Source organism: Ceratotherium simum, chromosome 32 (genome assembly GCF_057802395.1).
Source record: "Ceratotherium simum simum isolate JZ-2026a chromosome 32, ASM5780239v1, whole genome shotgun sequence".
Taxonomy (NCBI): Eukaryota; Metazoa; Chordata; class Mammalia; order Perissodactyla; family Rhinocerotidae; genus Ceratotherium; species Ceratotherium simum.
In genome coordinates, this window is record NC_141931.1 from 21992892 (window position 1) to 22010593 (window position 17702).

General features: G+C 35.2%; 2 protein-coding genes across 2 annotated transcripts in view; one reads left to right on the plus strand and one right to left on the minus strand.

Moving 5' to 3' along the window:
- SEC61A2 (SEC61 translocon subunit alpha 2) overlaps positions 1 to 17702 on the minus strand; it is a 213892-nt gene that overhangs the window by 171903 nt on the left and 24287 nt on the right. The gene's annotated exons all lie outside the window — the stretch shown is intronic.
- The window catches only part of UPF2 (UPF2 regulator of nonsense mediated mRNA decay), a 110238-nt gene that overhangs the window by 74195 nt on the left and 18341 nt on the right, over positions 1 to 17702 (plus strand). The window contains exons 15-18 of the mRNA XM_004425370.3: positions 1253 to 1436; positions 6740 to 6879; positions 11587 to 11688; positions 12000 to 12098. Coding sequence (XP_004425427.1) covers positions 1253 to 1436; positions 6740 to 6879; positions 11587 to 11688; positions 12000 to 12098 — 525 coding nt within the window. The remainder of the gene's footprint in view (positions 1 to 1252; positions 1437 to 6739; positions 6880 to 11586; positions 11689 to 11999; positions 12099 to 17702) is intronic.

A 17702-nucleotide genomic window follows, 5' to 3' on the forward strand; every position in this document is an offset into this window, starting at 1 on the left:
CCCTCATTTTCTGAATTGATGAGCCAAAAAGGGGAGGGGAGTTTTGCAGATTTGAAAGTCAGATTCCCTGTTGCATGTAAGAACTGTGTTAAGTTGGAGAATGCCTATATTGAAAACTGGAGTTTTGCTGCATAATGTCAGCTGTAATTGTTAGCATCCAAAGTAGAATCTCTTTCAGAAGAGAATCCTTGTTTGCATTCACTCTGACATCCCAGGCTCAGAGAACAGGGCCATTAGAAATATTGAGGAGCAGAAAGAGACAGAAGTCTTTTCCACATTGATTAACAGGCAGCAATGTGTAGCAGGGATATACCTAGGGAATGGGAGTTAGAAGTGAGGGAGGCCTGCGGGATGAGGTCAGTGTGTGCTGGCCAGAACATAAGAGTGTTCAAGTTAGGTTTTGGAAGGCCAGATGGAAAGGATCACCTGCAGCAGTGCTTCTAAACGCTAATGTGCACACACATCACCTGAGGATGTTGTTATAATGCAGCTTATGATCCACTTGGTCTAGGGTGAGGGCCTAAGAGTCTGCATTTCTAACAAGCTCCCAGTTGAGTCCACACTGAGTAGCAGGACCTAGAACAAACCGGGGAGGAAGTATAAAGCACCCAGAGGAATACCTGCTTGTATACAAGTAAATTCTTGGTTGTACTATTTAGTTAATGTGAACTTAAGTATTACAAGTACAAAATAGAAGGAAGGAGCCAGGGTAGGAGAAGAGAGGGGAGATACCTAAACACTGCCATATACACGGTAGATGTTCAATAAATGCTTGTTGATTAATGATTTTTATATATTTCACACACCATATTTTCAGATACTTTGACTTTCTTAGAAACCAAAGCAAGTAGCGTAGGGAAAATAATGAAAATTTATCAAAACTATGGCTTTGAATCTGGTTGTTTTCGTGAAATTAAATATTGGGTTTGGGAATGGCGTTGCTGCCTTGTTTCAGTACCTGAAAATTTATTTGGTATTTTATTTATAATTTTTCCATGCCTCTAAAAAAGATTTATGACAGTTATAATAAAAAAATATTTAAATTAAAGTCACTAAATGGCTTAGAAACTGTATAAATGGAGGGAAATAGTTGAAATAGGATCATTGCTGTTGACCAGTAATAAAAATGATAGGTGTCTTGTACAACTGTTTAGCTTAGTTATTATAACTAGGTAACATCAGAATACTGATTATTTTAAATATTTTTGGTATTAATTTCTTATAGCTAAATTTATTTTTCATTTGTTATCAGCGTTATGTTTGGTGGAAGAAAAGTTTGGAGGTTTGGACAAAAGACCATCCATTTCCTATTGACATAGATTACATGATCAGTGATACACTAGAACTGCTAAGACCAAAGATCAAACTCTGTAATTCTCTGGAAGAATCCATCAGGCAGGTACAAGACTTGGAACGAGAATTCTTAATAAAACTAGGTAAGCAATTAATTACAGAGAGAAGATGAAGGTGATATTTGGCAGATTGTTTCCAGAATTTGCTTTACAATGTTATCAGTTAGAGTTGTATAGTTTGTGTTTTCGATGTTGAGTGTTACATAATAGTGTTAGGTAAGACCTGGGTGGCATACTTTTTGATTTCTCATTAAATAATCCCAAATCGGAGGAAAACAGTCATGTAAGACTTGAAAGATAGTGACGGAAAAATGTAATCCTGTTAGCCTCCGTTTATTTTAGAATTTTTGGTTGCTAATATAAAATCTAATTTTGATTAAAGCATCTTATATATATACAGTATATATTTTCTTTTCTTTTTTTTCCCATAGGTTTGTATGTTTCTTGTTAAATTTATTAGAAGGTATTTTGTCTTTTTTTTTTGTAAGGAAGATCAGCCCTGAGCTAGCATCCGATGCCAATCCTCCTCTTTTTGCTGAGGAAGATTGCCCTGGGCTAACAGCCATGCTCATCTTCCTCTACTTAATATGGGATGCCGCCACATCGTGGCTTGACAAGTGGTGCGTCGGTACGCACCCGAGATCCAAACCTGCGAACCCCGGGCTGCCGAAGGGGAACGTGCGCACTTAACCGCTGTGCCACCAGGCCGGCCTCTACAGTATATATTTTCAACAAGCAAAAAAAAAAAAAAAACAAGCATTATTTCCTAAGACAGTGCAGGCTAGACACTATAGAAGGGGGGTAGTACCTGTTAGAAGTTTGAAACTGTCCTACAGAGTTTCAGACCTTATTCACTGGAAGAGTGAAGTCTCTTTCTAAGGACTAGAGAAAATGGGAGAAACGTGTTACAGGAGGACTGATCTGTTTACTTTGTCAGTATCCTTCTGATGTTCTGGAAGAAGAGTTAGCTCTTGAACAGTTCCCACAAGGGACTGTAGGAGCAGACTTTGTCAGTGGAAATAACTGGAACAAGGTTTAGCCTTACCAATCAGGTTTGCTTGCTGGTAGTTCTTAGCTTGTTTTATTGTAGTCATTTCAAAGTGACACATATTTTCAAGCTATTAAGCTAATATTTTATTTCCTGCTAGCACCTGGTATTCATATGTCTGTCGTTAGGGGATCCTTACCTTCGTCTACTACATAATTGTATAAATTTACTACGTTATATATCTGAAGAACCACTTTTCATGGCAAAGAACGATGATTTTTTTCCTCTAAAACTATTTTTCGTATTACATCTAGTATATTATTAATAGGATTTCTTTCTTCAAAGGTAAATTCTCTTTTGGAGAATATGATGGCTGTTATCTAGTTGAGCATTATTTTTCAAAGCTTCTCCTGATTGTACAGCTATTAACTTTTACTACTATTCAACCCATAAAGGTGTATGTGATTCTTTTTGTTCTGTGCACTTTGTCCCAAATTAGCTACTTTCTTTTTCTTTTCAGATTTCTAATTGTATAAAATGATCATTTCAAGCAAAGTGCTTATTTATTTCATTTGAAATAGTTGTCTTAGCCTTGTTTCCCAAAACCTTTATTAACGGTACTTTCTGTATAGTTTGACACCCAGTTTAGTAGCAGTAAAGAGAGCAGTGTGCTTTATCCTTTATAGACTGAAGGGTTAAATGAAAGGACTTCAGGCTTCTTTTGAGGAGTCTGTCCTTGTTTAGAATATGGAAAGGGAAAAATCGGTTACTGTTTGCAAATGAAACTCTAAAGATGGTGGCAACTAGAATCAGTATGGTACCAAGTCGTCCCATTTTCCTCCTGTTTTACAGAGTCTAAGTATCAGGAAAAAGAGGTACATAAGTAAATCTAAGTTAAATCTGTTTCCTGTTGATAAACCCATAAGATAATATAGTATCTTGCCTTTGATAGTGTTTTATTTTCAAGCACTTTGCAAATTCGTTATCTCAGTTTTATAGCAACCCAACGCTAACGTAATAGTTAATGGGAAAACACTAAAAACATCCCTTATATTTTTAAAATCATTTTTAATATTCTTAAAAGTAATAAATGTTCATGGCAGAAATTTTGAAAAATACCAAGAAAATTAAAATCACTAATATTCTGTACACAAGGATTATGTGTTAATACTTTGATATATTTTCTTCTGTTCTTTTAAAGTTTTTTCGTGTGTTTACAGTTTTATAACTAGATTTTTTTTCTGCTTAATATATTAGGAAATTTCTTCCTGACATGAAATATTTTTCTAAATCTTTACTTTTTTTAACTGGGTATATTTCTTTGTGTGAATGTGCCATAATTTATTTAAGTCTGTTGTTTGACGCTTAGGTTATTTCCAATTTTACACCACTATAAATAACATTCTTGTTATTTTTGTGTGTATCAAGATTTTCTCAAGATCGATGGAATTACTGGCTAAGACATTCTCTTTAAATTTAAGAACAAAACCAAAATGGTAATAGGCAATATTATTTAGTTCTGGTTTGGAAGTTCTAGATAGTATTATAATATAAAGAACAAAAATGAGGGAAATAAAAGTGAAAAAAGAAAAGAAGCCATGTAAGTAAATTATATTAGAAAGCAAAAGACTATATTTCATAAATTAGAAATAAAATCAGTAGGATAGAACAAAAGGCCCAGAAGTAGCCCCAGTCAAATACAAAACAATTTAGTATATGGTGAACTAGGGATCCTAAAAACAGGATAAGGGAAACAGGTGAGCATTTGGAAGGAAAATTGATAGAGAACCACATCTTATAGCATCCAACTCCAGATGGAATAAAGAGTTAAATATTTATTTTTTAAAAGTTAAAAATAGATCTGATTATCAAGTATTTGGAGAGGGTTTAATTTTCCCAAACTTTAAAATGATAGAAGAAAGCACACATATGTAAGACAGATTTGGGTGTTTTAAACTTTTATACAATGGAAAATTAAAATTAAACTGAAAATAGTTTCCTTGCCAGGTTATTAGCACTTACAAAAAGAGCACAGGCAAATTGATAATAAAATAGAACACCCCAATAGATAAGTGAGTATGATATAATCAAATAAGAGAGGGTAGAGTTGGTGTTTTATTGAGTTCTGCCTGTTTGCCAGAATGGTAGAGCAAGGTAATATTATTTATAGTTGACAAATGAGTTAAGTAAAGCCCAAATCAAAATAGTAGGTTAAACAGGCAAGCCAGAATTCAAAGACTGTGCACTTTGATGTTTTAAGTATGTGGGGGAAATGCTCAACATGTCTAATAAGCAGAGAAATATAAATTAAAACAATCTGAAAGGAAGTATTATGATTGTTACCCTCTCTGTTATGAGCAGGAAAATTGAGGCACCAAGCAGCTCAAATTCAAGAGAACAGTATTTGATTTTGGTTCCCAAGTACACTTAATTCTGACACACACATTTCAATATTTTACTCCCTGGATATTGCACTTTGTTATCCCTGTGTTCTTTATGTATACATTTTTATCTACTTTTTTTTTAAGTGACAGTGGCCTAGGGGTTGGCAAGTGGGTAGTTATACAGTTTAGCGAATGCAACTTATAAATTGTTTTTGAAACTAACTTGCAATGCAAATGAAAATGTGTTAATAGTAGTGTGTATTTTCCTTACGAATTAGAAGTATGCCTATCAAAACAAAGCTACGTGTACGTTATAGTTCTTCCCATGATGGGTATTTTAAGTGGGTATGACAAAAGTGTAATGGCATCTCATGCTATGTGAGTTTATCACCACTGTGATATTTTTACTGAGAGTGCTTAGATTTATAGAGTTCTGACTTTAAATTTTTTGCCTTTGGTAACTTAAATAACAGTCCAATATTTTGCTTCTTAAAGTCTCTGTAAATAAATAAAATTTACATATATAAAATCTGTAGTTGTATCTATAAGAAGTAATAGGTAGAAAATATTTAAGTTAATGGAATCTTAATTTGAGCACCAACTTTTTTCTATTATTTTTCTTTTAAAATAAATCTCTCTGAGCTTCATCCATCTTCTGTCAATTTTCTTTTATTTCCAAACTTGAATATACCTACTTTAATCACTGTGTACTTCCATATTTTTGTCAGTTGTAATTAATTGCTTAGACTTAAGAAACTAGAGTAATTTTTTACTTTATTGGTTGGGTTACTTATTCAAACTCTCTGGGCTTCAGTATTCCTCACAAAATGAAAGGGTTTAGTCACATCGTGACTAAAGTTTCTTTCTGCTCTAATCGCCTAAGATTCTGTAAACAAACAAGTATTTACTAAACACCTACTGTGTATTTATCAATATATGGCCTCTGCTAAGTTTTGAATATATAAAACAAGTTCTTGGTCCTCAAAGGTCTTATAATCCGATGTAACATTTATGAAATCATTAGAAAAAAAATTACATGGTGTATCCTTTAATGTAAAGTGCTATGATAAATTCTCCAAGTGCTTTAGGAGCAAGTAGGAGGAAAAGTAATGGATTAAAATACTCAGTGAGTTTGTACAGGAAGTAAAACTTAGGCTGAATTTGAAGAATGTCTAGGATTTGAAAGTGCATATGGAAGGATGTTCTCTACTGAGAAGAGTATTTGATGAGTAGGATTCCAAGGTAGTGTGCTTTGTGATCGAGTCTGACCTCACTATAGGAAAAGGCTTAGGAGAGAGCAGTGGGAGAGTTGGATCAAGTGAGGCCATATTATGTGCATCTTGAAAATAGCGTAGTTTGAGATTCAGATGATAATAGAGAAGAATTGACCAGGCAGTGAAATGTGGATGAACATGGGGAGGTGGAAGCAAATTCAAGCCAGGGAGTTCCCTTAGGAGGAGAGTGCTGTTACTGAAGGAAAAAAAATAAGCTCTGTGGTGACGCGCCTGCTAGGTGCGTCACTGTGTAGCTTTGCCTCCTTCCCTCAGTCTTAATTTGCAGACATTCAAATTGATAGCCAAGTGTGATTTCTTCATTAAAGTGACGTAATTTTTATCTTTGAGTTTTCGGAGATTCTTGAAATATCGTTTGATAAAAACTGTGACCAAGGCTGCATCCTCTGTGGCCGAGGCTGCCCCTTATGTGCTGCTGCTTTTTGCCTTTGTTCATCTGAGACTGAGAGAAACAGTTTGAAGCTCTAATTAAAAAAAAATATGTACATATATATTTCTTTTTGCTAGTGGTTAAGAAATGTGTCACTGTTCCATGTTGAAATGAAAGTCTATTTAGTTTTTTAAATGTTTCTCGAGATTTAAATTCTATTCTTATTTTACTATCATTCTGATAAAATGGCTGTTGAATTATCTTAATATGTACTTTTAAATGAAGTGGTATAATATTGAAAACTTGCCTTTATCTTTTTTTAATGTGTTTTTTCACTTTCTCGTCATTTCAAGGCCTAGTAAATGACAAAGATTCAAAAGATTCTATGACAGAAGGAGAAAATCTTGAAGAGGATGAAGAAGAAGAAGAAGGAGGAGCTGAAACAGAAGAACAATCTGGAAATGAAAGTGAAGTAAATGAACCAGAGGAAGAGGTGATACTTTTATTTATAGCAAATAGGTACATCTGTACAAGAATATTTTGATTATATGAGCCAAGATTTTCTTTAATAAGAAAATAAGATCTTCCTCTGAGTTTTATTATAGCAAATGTAACAGTATATATCTGTTATAAAAACCCTGGATTAATTAAGGGTATTTTTTTTAAAGTAAGAAAATACTGATCCTAGGTTTTTTTATTATTAAGACTATTTTTTAAGAGCAGTTTTAGGTTAACAGCAAAATTGAGGGGAAGATGCAAAGATTTCCCATATGCTCCTTGCCCCCTACACGTGCACAGCCTCCCCCATTATCAACATCCCCCATTAAAGTGGTCCGTTTGTTACAACTGATGAACCTACATTGACACATCATTATCAACAAAATCCATAGTTTACATTATGGTTCACTCTTGGTGTACATTCTATGAGTTTGGACAAATGTATAATGACATGTATCCATCATTATGGTTAGGATTTTTATTTAATAAGCAATTTGAAGAAAAAAAGTTGTGTGATCTCCTATGTATCTTAATTTCACTTTCCAGTATGGACTTTTTAACCTGTGGGTTTTATGAAAACAAAATTATTGACTAGATATTAATGAACTTTGCTTTATTTTTCCCAGATCTAATGGTATATGATATCTGAAATTCATCATGTACCATAATAATTGACACGCCCTTTTGTTTTTATGATTCTATTAGGCCAGACCATATGAAATTGTTGTTCTACCGATTTTGACCTACCAAAATGTCATTTTCATATGGTTCAACCTAATAGTTTTAATTCTTTCTTTTTTTCTTCTAAACCTGCTTAAGTTTTAAAAGTTACGTCTAAAATAATAGAATGTCTGGGATTTGCTTCATAATCTGGAGGTAGATTGGGGAATGAGTTAGGGATATAGAAGAAACTGTAAACTGACCATGAGCTAATAATTGTTCAGTTGTGTAATGGGTAAGTAGGGGTTCATTATGCTATTTTCTCTATATTTGTATATATTTAAATTAAAAAGTTAAAAAGATAAAAAAGCAAGATGAATAAGGATAACAATAGAATACTAATGAAAATAAAATATAACCATGGAATTAGCATTTTTTCACTTATTTTTATAAGTGTAAATTTATAATTATCATTATGATTTGGTACATATGGTTTTTTTGTGTTGCATGGGTGCTAAAAGCATTTAAGAGAGTGTGATAACTTAGAAGTGTTATTTTAATTAAATATTGAAAATAGTTTAAATTTGTAATCAATATTTAAATGTTTTGGGGAAATTGAATTTGTTGAGTTTTTAAGTTTTGATTTATTTGAGCAAATTATAAGTATTTAGAGGATGTAGGTGGTTTATTATTTAAAGGAATGTTAATTGTTTAAAGCATTCATAAGATTCATATACTGGATTTTTAAAAAGCTCCATTTAAAATGAAACAAAAAGGACCCATAATTTAAAGTAATTAAAATTTTGTACAGTTGGAAGTAAAAATCCCTAAGGCTATGTTTCTTTTAGCCCTGAAGGTCTATAGCTGTTATTGAACATTTGCTATGATTTGGTTACATAACAATAGCTTTGCTGTTAGTTAAAAATGAATGATTTCGTAAGAGGCAGCATAAACGATAATGTACAGTTTTTATAACTGGGTAGCATTTGTAGGCAGTAGAAATGTACTTTTATGTATTTGTTATTTTGCTGCCACTTTTTTTCCCCAGTTGTATTGGGATGTAATTGACATATAACATTGTATTAGTTTAAGGTGTATAGTGTAGTGATTTGTTACATGTATATATTGTGAAATGAGCACCACAATAAGTTTAGTTAACATCCATCATCTCACATAGTTAGAAATTTTTTTTTCTTATGGTGAGAACTTTTAAGATCTACTCTCTTAGTAAATTGCAAATGCACAGTACAGTATTGCCAGCACTTTATCTTTCAACCTGAGAACTCCCCTAAAGTAGATATAAATAAACTGAGTAAAATTTAGAACCGGAGTATGTTTCTGTAATTGATTTCCATATAATAGTGGACATTATATTTCTTTTTTAAAATAAGGTTGTCATAGAAACATTCAATAATACAATTTAAATTGGCTTATTTAGTATTTTATAACAACAAAAGGAAATGAGAGAGTATTTCCATTTTGTGTTTTTAGAATAATCTTATGGTTATATTTGAATTTTGCTGCTGCACTAATTAGATAAACAGAATCTAATAAATTAAACATCCTTTGTAAATGTGACATTAAATGAGTGACTCATTTTCCTATAAATTTCTCATTTGAAGAGCTGTATTATATTTTCTCCTCTAGATGCATTTCCTCCTTTTCAAAAGTGAACTTTATAATTTTGAAAGTAGTATTTTTAACCATTGCTTGCTTTTCCAGTTGCAAAGCGAACATTATACATAATACATGTGTATTTGCTACGTAGAAAAACAAAATGTTCAATTGGATGATTCGTGAGCCTTGTCTGGGAGAAGTGAAAGATGTGGTTTACTTAAGGAAGTGAAGTTGGAATAGTTTATTTGTCCTCCCACCCAAAACCCCCCTTTCCCAGGACTACTCTCCAAACAGAGAGAGGAGAAAACTCTTAAAGAGAGAAGATGGGTTGATTATAAAGTAATAGGAGCAATTTAGGGTACAAATATTTGCTTCAATTGAGAAAGAAAAGGGCTCGAGTTCAACTCTTCAGAAAAATTGTACTGTTCTGTTTTCATCTTGTTCCGCAACTCTTTCAAGCCTCAAGGGCCCTTTGAAGTTATTCGTAGCGCCTAACAACCAGAATATTTTCTCCTCAATATCAGCTATGTAAATTAAAGATAACTTTAAAGATTAAGTAAATGTTCCTTTGCTAAAATTCTAATTTCCTGCAACATCTATGTAATTTAACAAAGTACAGGATATATTATATAATAGCAATAAATTATTTATCAAGCATTCTTTATTCGTGGTCACTGTTTTAAGCACTGTATTTGTATTACCATTTCTAATACCATCCTATGAGATAAGTGAGAAAATAAGGCACAGATAGGTTACATAATTTGCCCAAGATCTCTTCTACTGGTAAGTGGTGAGCCAGTATTTGAACTCAGACAGTTTGGCTTGTGCTATGCTGCCCCTGTGCTTTCCTTAGCCAGCTTGGATCTTGTAGTCCATTGACTTCCTAATCTCACAGATTATTATGTCAATGTATAGTGGAATTAGGACAAATGAAATTCTTGTTCAACATTTTAATTTAAAAAGTTAACGCATTTTATTTTGCCTGAGTAATATAGAAAAGAAAGGGTGAGGGGAAAAAGTTAATGCATTTTAGCTTAGTCTAACTTAGTTTTTGAATAGGAAGTACGTTTTAACTGTTAATAAATGATTAATTTTTGCAAGGGCAAATTTAAGAGCATCTCTGTTGCAAATTTAATTTTGAATTATGGAATTATGTCAAAAAAAAGTTAATGCGTTTCTGTACTTCCCCAAAATATTTCCATTTTAGAAACTTGAAGTCTCCAAATGTCTGTATAGTAAGTAATAATACGCTGTTTGAATTTTTTGGATTAATTGCTGTGTATACTAAAAAGGTAACAAATCGTTTGTTTTGTCTTAGGAATTATTTCTCATTCACATGATTTCTCTTGGTACAATGTGGGTTTAGTGTAGTCTTTTTTTTAAACTTTTATGGCACTAAGTGGGAGTGAACCGTGTTGTTCGAGATGGAAGGATACACAAATGGAGCGCCATGGTGTACTTTATTTTGCACCCCTTTGAAAATCCATTTGGGTTCTGCCCAGTCTTCTGTTTGAAAAGGAATTTTGGCTGATGGAAGAGGAGGTGGGGGTACTGACAGGAGAGACTGGGGAGAAGTAGTACTTGAAAGCCACTAGTAAGGGAGATCAGAACTTCTGGCTCTTGTGGTTAATAAACATTGTGTCCTTGGGCAAGTCACTTAACTTTTCTGAGCCTTAGTTTTTTCTTGTGTAAAAATGGGGATAGTAGGGGCTGGCCTACTGGCATAGTGGTTAAAGTTCATGCGTTCCACTTTGGTGGCCCAGAGTTTGCAGGTTCGAATCCTGGGCACAGACTGATGCACTGCCCATCAAGCCATGCTGTGGCGGTGTCCCACATACAAAATGGAGGAAGATGGGCACAGATGTTAGCTCAGGGCCAATCTTCTTCACCAAAAAAGAAAAAGAAATGGGGACAGTAGAGCTTATCTTTCCTTCTTCAGAATTGGGTAGAGCTAACCAAATGAAGTATGTGAGACCATCTTCCAAACTGAAGTACTTTATAGAATTTAGTGTCATTGCTTTCAGCTGATAACAGTGTTCAATTTGAACTATTTATTGGTCTTCATTGCAGAGTTAGGTGAGTGTTAAAGAACAACTGTGAGAAATTCAGGCTCAAGTTAGTTTCAGAAGAGAAAAATACAGAAGGTTCAAGAAACTCATTCCTTGTGGAATTCAAGGAAGAGTTTCTACAAAGGATTTTTGCATTGTTAGATCAGTGGAAGATAGTGAAATTGGTTTTCAGCTACTGGTCTGTAGTAAATGTTGCCAGCTGACTTGGCCCTACATTGTAGGCAGACTACATAAAAGCCTGATACTTGAGAATAATAAACAATTGTACAAGAGTTTTAAAATCTTTTTAAGACAGGTAAAATGTAGTAACCCTTTTCAAAATGTTTTAACTTCCCGTTAATGTTAAACAATTTCAGGAGGGTTCTGATGATGATGATGAAGGAGAGGAAGAAGAGGAAGAGAATACGGATTACCTTACAGATTCAAACAAAGAGAACGAAACTGATGAAGAAAATACTGTATGTATGGCTGAAAAGTTGCTTTTTGAAATTGTGCAACATTTTCATAGTATTTCAGTTTTAGCCACTGAAGTTTAGTTTCTTGTGATTATTGAAAAATATCTTTTTGGAAATTTGTTTTTAATTTGTTTTCCTATCTAAGTACTTTTCTTTATTAACAAGTTCTTTTAACATTAATAATGTTATTTATTTTACTCACTCATTCCTTGAGTTATGTTGAACAAGTTATCAATACAAAAAGGCTCTGCCATACAAAACATTACAGTTAAAATTTCTGGTCTGATTTCTTGTTTTTGTTTTGTTTTAATAAGGAGGTAATGATTAAAGGAGGTGGACTTAAGCATGTACCTTGTGTAGAAGATGAGGACTTCATTCAAGCTCTGGATAAGATGATGCTAGAAAATCTTCAGGTATTAAATGTGGCTCTATTCCAAAGTAGCTTCTCAGTACAGAAGAGTGCAGCGCATTCAATTCACATTAATATGATGGTCTCTACTGTCTAAACATTTCTCTCTGCAGCAGCTTTTTCCTAGTTTATGTAATTTGCAGCTGCCAATACTTCTTACATCCCACATCCCGATTTGCACGTTTCTTTGAGATAGACTGGGAAAAAAATGTAGTAAATATAAGACTTGGAACAGAGTAATTTTATTGTACCAACCTCTGCCTTTTCTCTTTTAAGTCATATCTCTATTTCTAAGACCCTTTACTTGCGGTTTGTTTAGGGGTCAAACTTTGCAGAAGAAAAATATTTGAGGAAATTTAGTTGAGTAAATTCTTAAGTTCAATTTATAATTTGCATAACTTGTATATAAACATTTAGAGGAATATTGGTTATTTGATGTTTAAAGAAATTTTAATTCTTTAATGTATTTGTGACATTAATACACTGGATTTTATAAAAAGCTCTGTCTAGCATTTTTTTAAATGTCCCAGTAATTTAGAGTAATTATGTTTTTCTGTAGTTAGAGGTAAAATCCCATAGACTGTTTACTTCAGCCCTATATATAGCTGTTGTTAAACTCTTTGGAACTTGAAAAGAGTGCTTTTGTGGAAATGGTGGGGTGAAAGCCCCATGAGGTGGGTTCAATGGAGAATGGGAAAGGAGGAAGTGAAAATACTGGATGCAGATATAGCTAACTCTTGAGGAGTTTTACTAGAAAGAGAAGAAAAATGGGGAGGTAGCTAGAGGAGGTCACAGTTAAAAGAGGAGGGTTATTTTTGAGATGGAAGTGATTATAGAATCTTTATATGCTGATGGACTAATCATTTAGAGAATAAATACTGGATTTTACTGTCACTGCTGCTGCTAAGGCCAAAAGCTATGATAATGTACAAATTAGCATTATAGGGTATGTTAAGCCAATTTGCTTCTTCCTACATATATTAAAATTTCTTCGTATATCTAGGAAACCCTTAATTTATGAAATAAATCTTATATTCATATCATTTAGGACCACAAGTCATCAAATAAAACATAATCATTATAATCCCTTTGAAGAAAGAATAAACAGTTTACTTCTTAATGAAACTTTTCCTTTCTTACATGAGTCAGTAGCCATTTACTCATTCATTTTCTTTTCTTTTCTTTTCTTTTCTTTTATTTATTTATTTTTCCCCCAAATCCCCAGTAGATAGTTGTATGTCATAGCTGCACGTCCTTCTAGTTGCTGTATGTGGGACTCGGCCTCAGCGTGGCCAGAGAAGCAGTGCGTCAGTGCTCGCCCGGGGTCCGAACCCGGGCTGCCAACAGCAGAGCGTGTGCACTTAACCGCTAAGCCATGGGGCCGGCCCTACTCATTCAGTTTCTAGCAAGTATTTATTGAGCACCTGCTGTGTGTCTAGCGCTGTGCAACAGGCTTAGTATAAAGTAGTAAATAAAAAGCTGGTCCCTGGCCTTAGAGAATGTCATTTTATGGGGAAAGTAGATATTTAACAACTGAACAAATACTTAATTTCAAATTGTGATAAATGTTAAGTAACTAAAAGAACAGAATGCTTTGGTAGACGGGAAGGGAAGGGCCTTTTTTAGACAGGATGATCAGGGCCGGCTTCTCTGAGATAATGAATTTTAGACAAGACAAGTAAAATGGAGCCATCTAGGTGAAAAATTGGGAGAATATGGGAACAATGTGTCAAAGGTCCTGAGGCAGAAAAGAACTTGTCATGTTTGAAAAACTAAAAGAAGGTCAGTATTAATAGAACATAGTCTGTGCGAGGGTGGCACAGCATGAGAATGGATGATTGTGATAGGACACCTTTGGAGTGGCACGATCTTACTGGGACAAGACTAAAAGCAGGGAGACTGGTTAGAAGGCTGTTGTGGTAATCCAGGTGAGAGATGATGATCGTCTGTCTAGGTTAGTGGCAGGGCACCTGGAGAGAAGTCTGGAGTTGAAAGCTATTTAGAAAGTAGAATGAACTGGATTTATTTGGTGCTTGATTGGATAGGAATGCATGAGGGATGAGGCGTTAACGATGACACTCAGTTTTCTAGCCAGGGCCACTGGCTTTGTGACAGCAAACAAGGGAAGAGTGAGCAGGAGTTCCACTTTGGCCATGTTAAGTTTGAGAAGCCTGTGAGGTGTCAAAATGGAAATGTCTGGAGACCAGAAGAACATAAAGGGAGTGGTTGTTAGAGCATATTTAAAGCCTTGGCAGTAAATGAACCACCCATTGTAAAGTGTGGAGAGAGAAGAGAAACAGGTTCAGGGTTGAGTTCTGAGGAACTCTAGCATTTAGAAATAAGGTAGAAAAGCTGATGAAGTCGAAAGAAGGGAAGCTTTTGATATTGCCCAGTAGTTGTTGCTTATTGGGAGATTTGAAAAAGCGAGCTGGAAGGATGGGAGGATATGATCAGAGAGGAGGGAAGTTTGAATTCATATTTTTGCTGATGTGTTTAGTGTACTGGAAAAAACTTAATTCTATGTTAGGCACTAATTTCAAAACATTATCAAATACCCAAAGCAAACAACCATAGAGGATTTCTTCCTTTTGATAAAATTGTCATAGGAAGATGCAGTATCATAAAGACATTGTTTCTCCATAAATCAGGTCCTTAAATTTCATGCAATCCTAATTCTGTCCCACCAGAAGAATTTTTAGGGGTTTGGGGGAAAGGACAGGGAGATGAATGCAGAATGAACTTATCAAAATTATTCTTAAAAGCATCTGTAAGAATAAACAAAATAGGTAGGAAATTTCCATTTCTGGAAAATGAGGAGTGAAATGCACTACAGGATATTAAAACATTTTAAACCGGGGCCGGCCCGGTGGCGCAAGCGGTTAAGTGCGTGCGCTCCGCTGTGGCGGCCTGGGGTTTGCCAGTTTGGATCCCGGGCGCGCACCGACACACCACTTGGCAAGCCATGCTGTGGCAGTGTCCCATATAAAGTGGAGGAAAATGGGCATGGATGTTAGCCCAGGGCCAGTCTTCCTCAGCAAAAAAGAGGAGGATTGGCATCTGATGTTAGCTCAGGGCTGGTCTTCCTCACAAAAAAACAAAAACATTTTAAACAGAAAATAATAGATTGGCACAGGGATAGATTAATGAAACAGAGGAGAGTCCAAAATAGATCTAAAACATGGAAATTTAATAATATGATAAAGATAACATTTCAAATCAGTTGAGGGAAAGTGGATTAATTCAACAAATGGTCAATAAAAATAAAGCTGGATTTCTGTTTTATTTACACACCAGAATTAATTGCAAATCTATCAGAAATCTTAATTGTGAAGGCAATTGGGCACTGTATTAAGACTTTACATTTATTCTTCATATGGTGCTGTCAGATACTGTTAGTATCTCCGTTTTTTAGTTAAACAGGCTTGGAAAGACAAAAACCTTGCTTAAGGCCGTGTGGCTAGTAGGTGGTGCAGTCCGTTTTCAACTATTTTGCTATATTGCCTTCCAGCACAGAATGCCATAAGAAACTTTAAGAAATGACAAACCAGGAAAAAAAAATCTATACACAATGCAGGTTAATATCTGTACTAAACCAAGAGATCCTACAAACCAGTGAGAGAAGATGAATGACCCAATTTTTTTGATTGCAAGAAGAAGAGGCAAAATCATGTGAAAGCTCACTGGTAATCAAAAGATAAGCAAATTAAGATGAGCCTTTTGGGCCGGCCCCATGGCTTAGCGGTTAAGTGCACGCGCTCCGCTGCTGGCGGCTCAGGTTCGGATCCCGGGTGCGCACCGACACACCGCTTCTCCGGCCATGCTGAGGCCGTGTCCCACATACAGCAACTAGAAGGCTGTGCAACTATGACATACAACTATCTACTGGGGCTTTGGGGGGGGAAAATAAATAAATAAATAAAATTTAAAAAAAAAAAAAAAAAAGATGAGCCTTTTTATCAGATCATCAGATATTAAGATTTAAAAAGTGATAATACCCATTGTGATTAAGTGTGGGTAAATATCTACATTTGGTAAATATAAATCAGTCTAGCCTTTCTAGAGAGAAATTTAGGGGCCGGCCCCGTGGCTTAGCGGTTAAGTGCGCGCACTCCGCTGCTGGCGGCCCGGGTTCGGATCCCGGGCGCGCACCGACGCACCGCTTCTCCAGCCATGCTGAGGCCGCGTCCCACATACAGCAACTAGAAGGATGTGCAGCTACGACATACAACTATCTACTGGGGCTTTGGGGAAAAATAAATAAATAAAATCTTTAGAGAGAAATTTAGTAAACGTCTCAAATGGGCATGCCATTTGATCTAAAAATTTACCCTTAGTAATTCTCTGTCAAGTGCATGAAGTTAAATATACAAAGATGTCACATTGTAGTAGAAAAAAAGTCTAAGCTGTCTATCAATAGAGAACCAATTAAATAAATAAGGATGAGGGGCTGGCCCGTGGCATAGCGGTTAAGTGCGCGCTCTCTGCTGCTGGCGGCCCAGATTCGGATCCCGGGCGCGCACTCACGCACCGCTCGTCAGGCCATGCTGTGGCGGCATCCCACATAAGGTGGAGGAAGATCGGCATGGATGTTAGCTCAGGGCCAGTCTTCCTCAGCAAAAAGAGGAGGATTGGCGTGGATGTTAGCTCAGGGCTGGTCTTCCTCACACAAAAAATAAATAAATAAATAAATAAGAACATATCCATATATTTAGCTCTGTATATACTCAACTAGAAAGATGCCCAAGATATAGAATTAAAAGAAGAAAAACACGGTTGTTTAGTATAGAGCAATATGTATAGTGGCTACTTGTGTTGATATGTGTATATTAATATATGCAAGAAACAAATCTGGAAGAACATGCCCCGTTGTTAACAGTTGTTGCGTCTTGGAGTGGGGCAGAGGGAGGTAGCGGGAGGGATTGGTACAGACACACTTGCTCTGATACATTTTTGTATTTAAATAATTTACAAAGAGAATATGTTAATTTTTGTAATCAGGAAAAAAAAGATAATTTACAAATCAGGGTTTGTATCATGTGATCCTTTCGAATTTTAAGTAAAATGTCTTTATAAATCTTATGAACCTGGGAGAACTTCAGACAAATTCTAATAAATTGGAACTTAGCAATCAAAAACAATGAAACTTTACACCTTTATTACCATTTTGCTTGATTTGCAGGTCTCTTGCAAATGTGGAGCCTGTATTTGAATTGTAAATTTAAGTTGCAGTAAAGCAGTTTTAAAACCTTCATGGCCTTTCAGCATTACCTGCTTAGCTTTGAAGAATCATCCTCAGCTCTTTACTCACACCTGCTCCATTCGTCAGATGTAGAAAATTGTTTGCAGTTCTCTAAATGCCCATACTGTTTCATGTCCTTGCTTTTGCACCTGTTCTTCCTCTGCCTAAATTCCCTCCATAGTCCCCAAACTGCTCTTTTACCATCTGCTTGGAGGAAGGCGTGTGAAGTCTTTAACGTTCTCAAATGTCTCATTTTTATTCAACCTTTCATGAAATCTCAGCACCCACCCACTCCCAACCAGGCATATATAGTCACTCCATCCCCAACACAGGTTATACATAACTTGGATGATTCGCGATTGATTTATT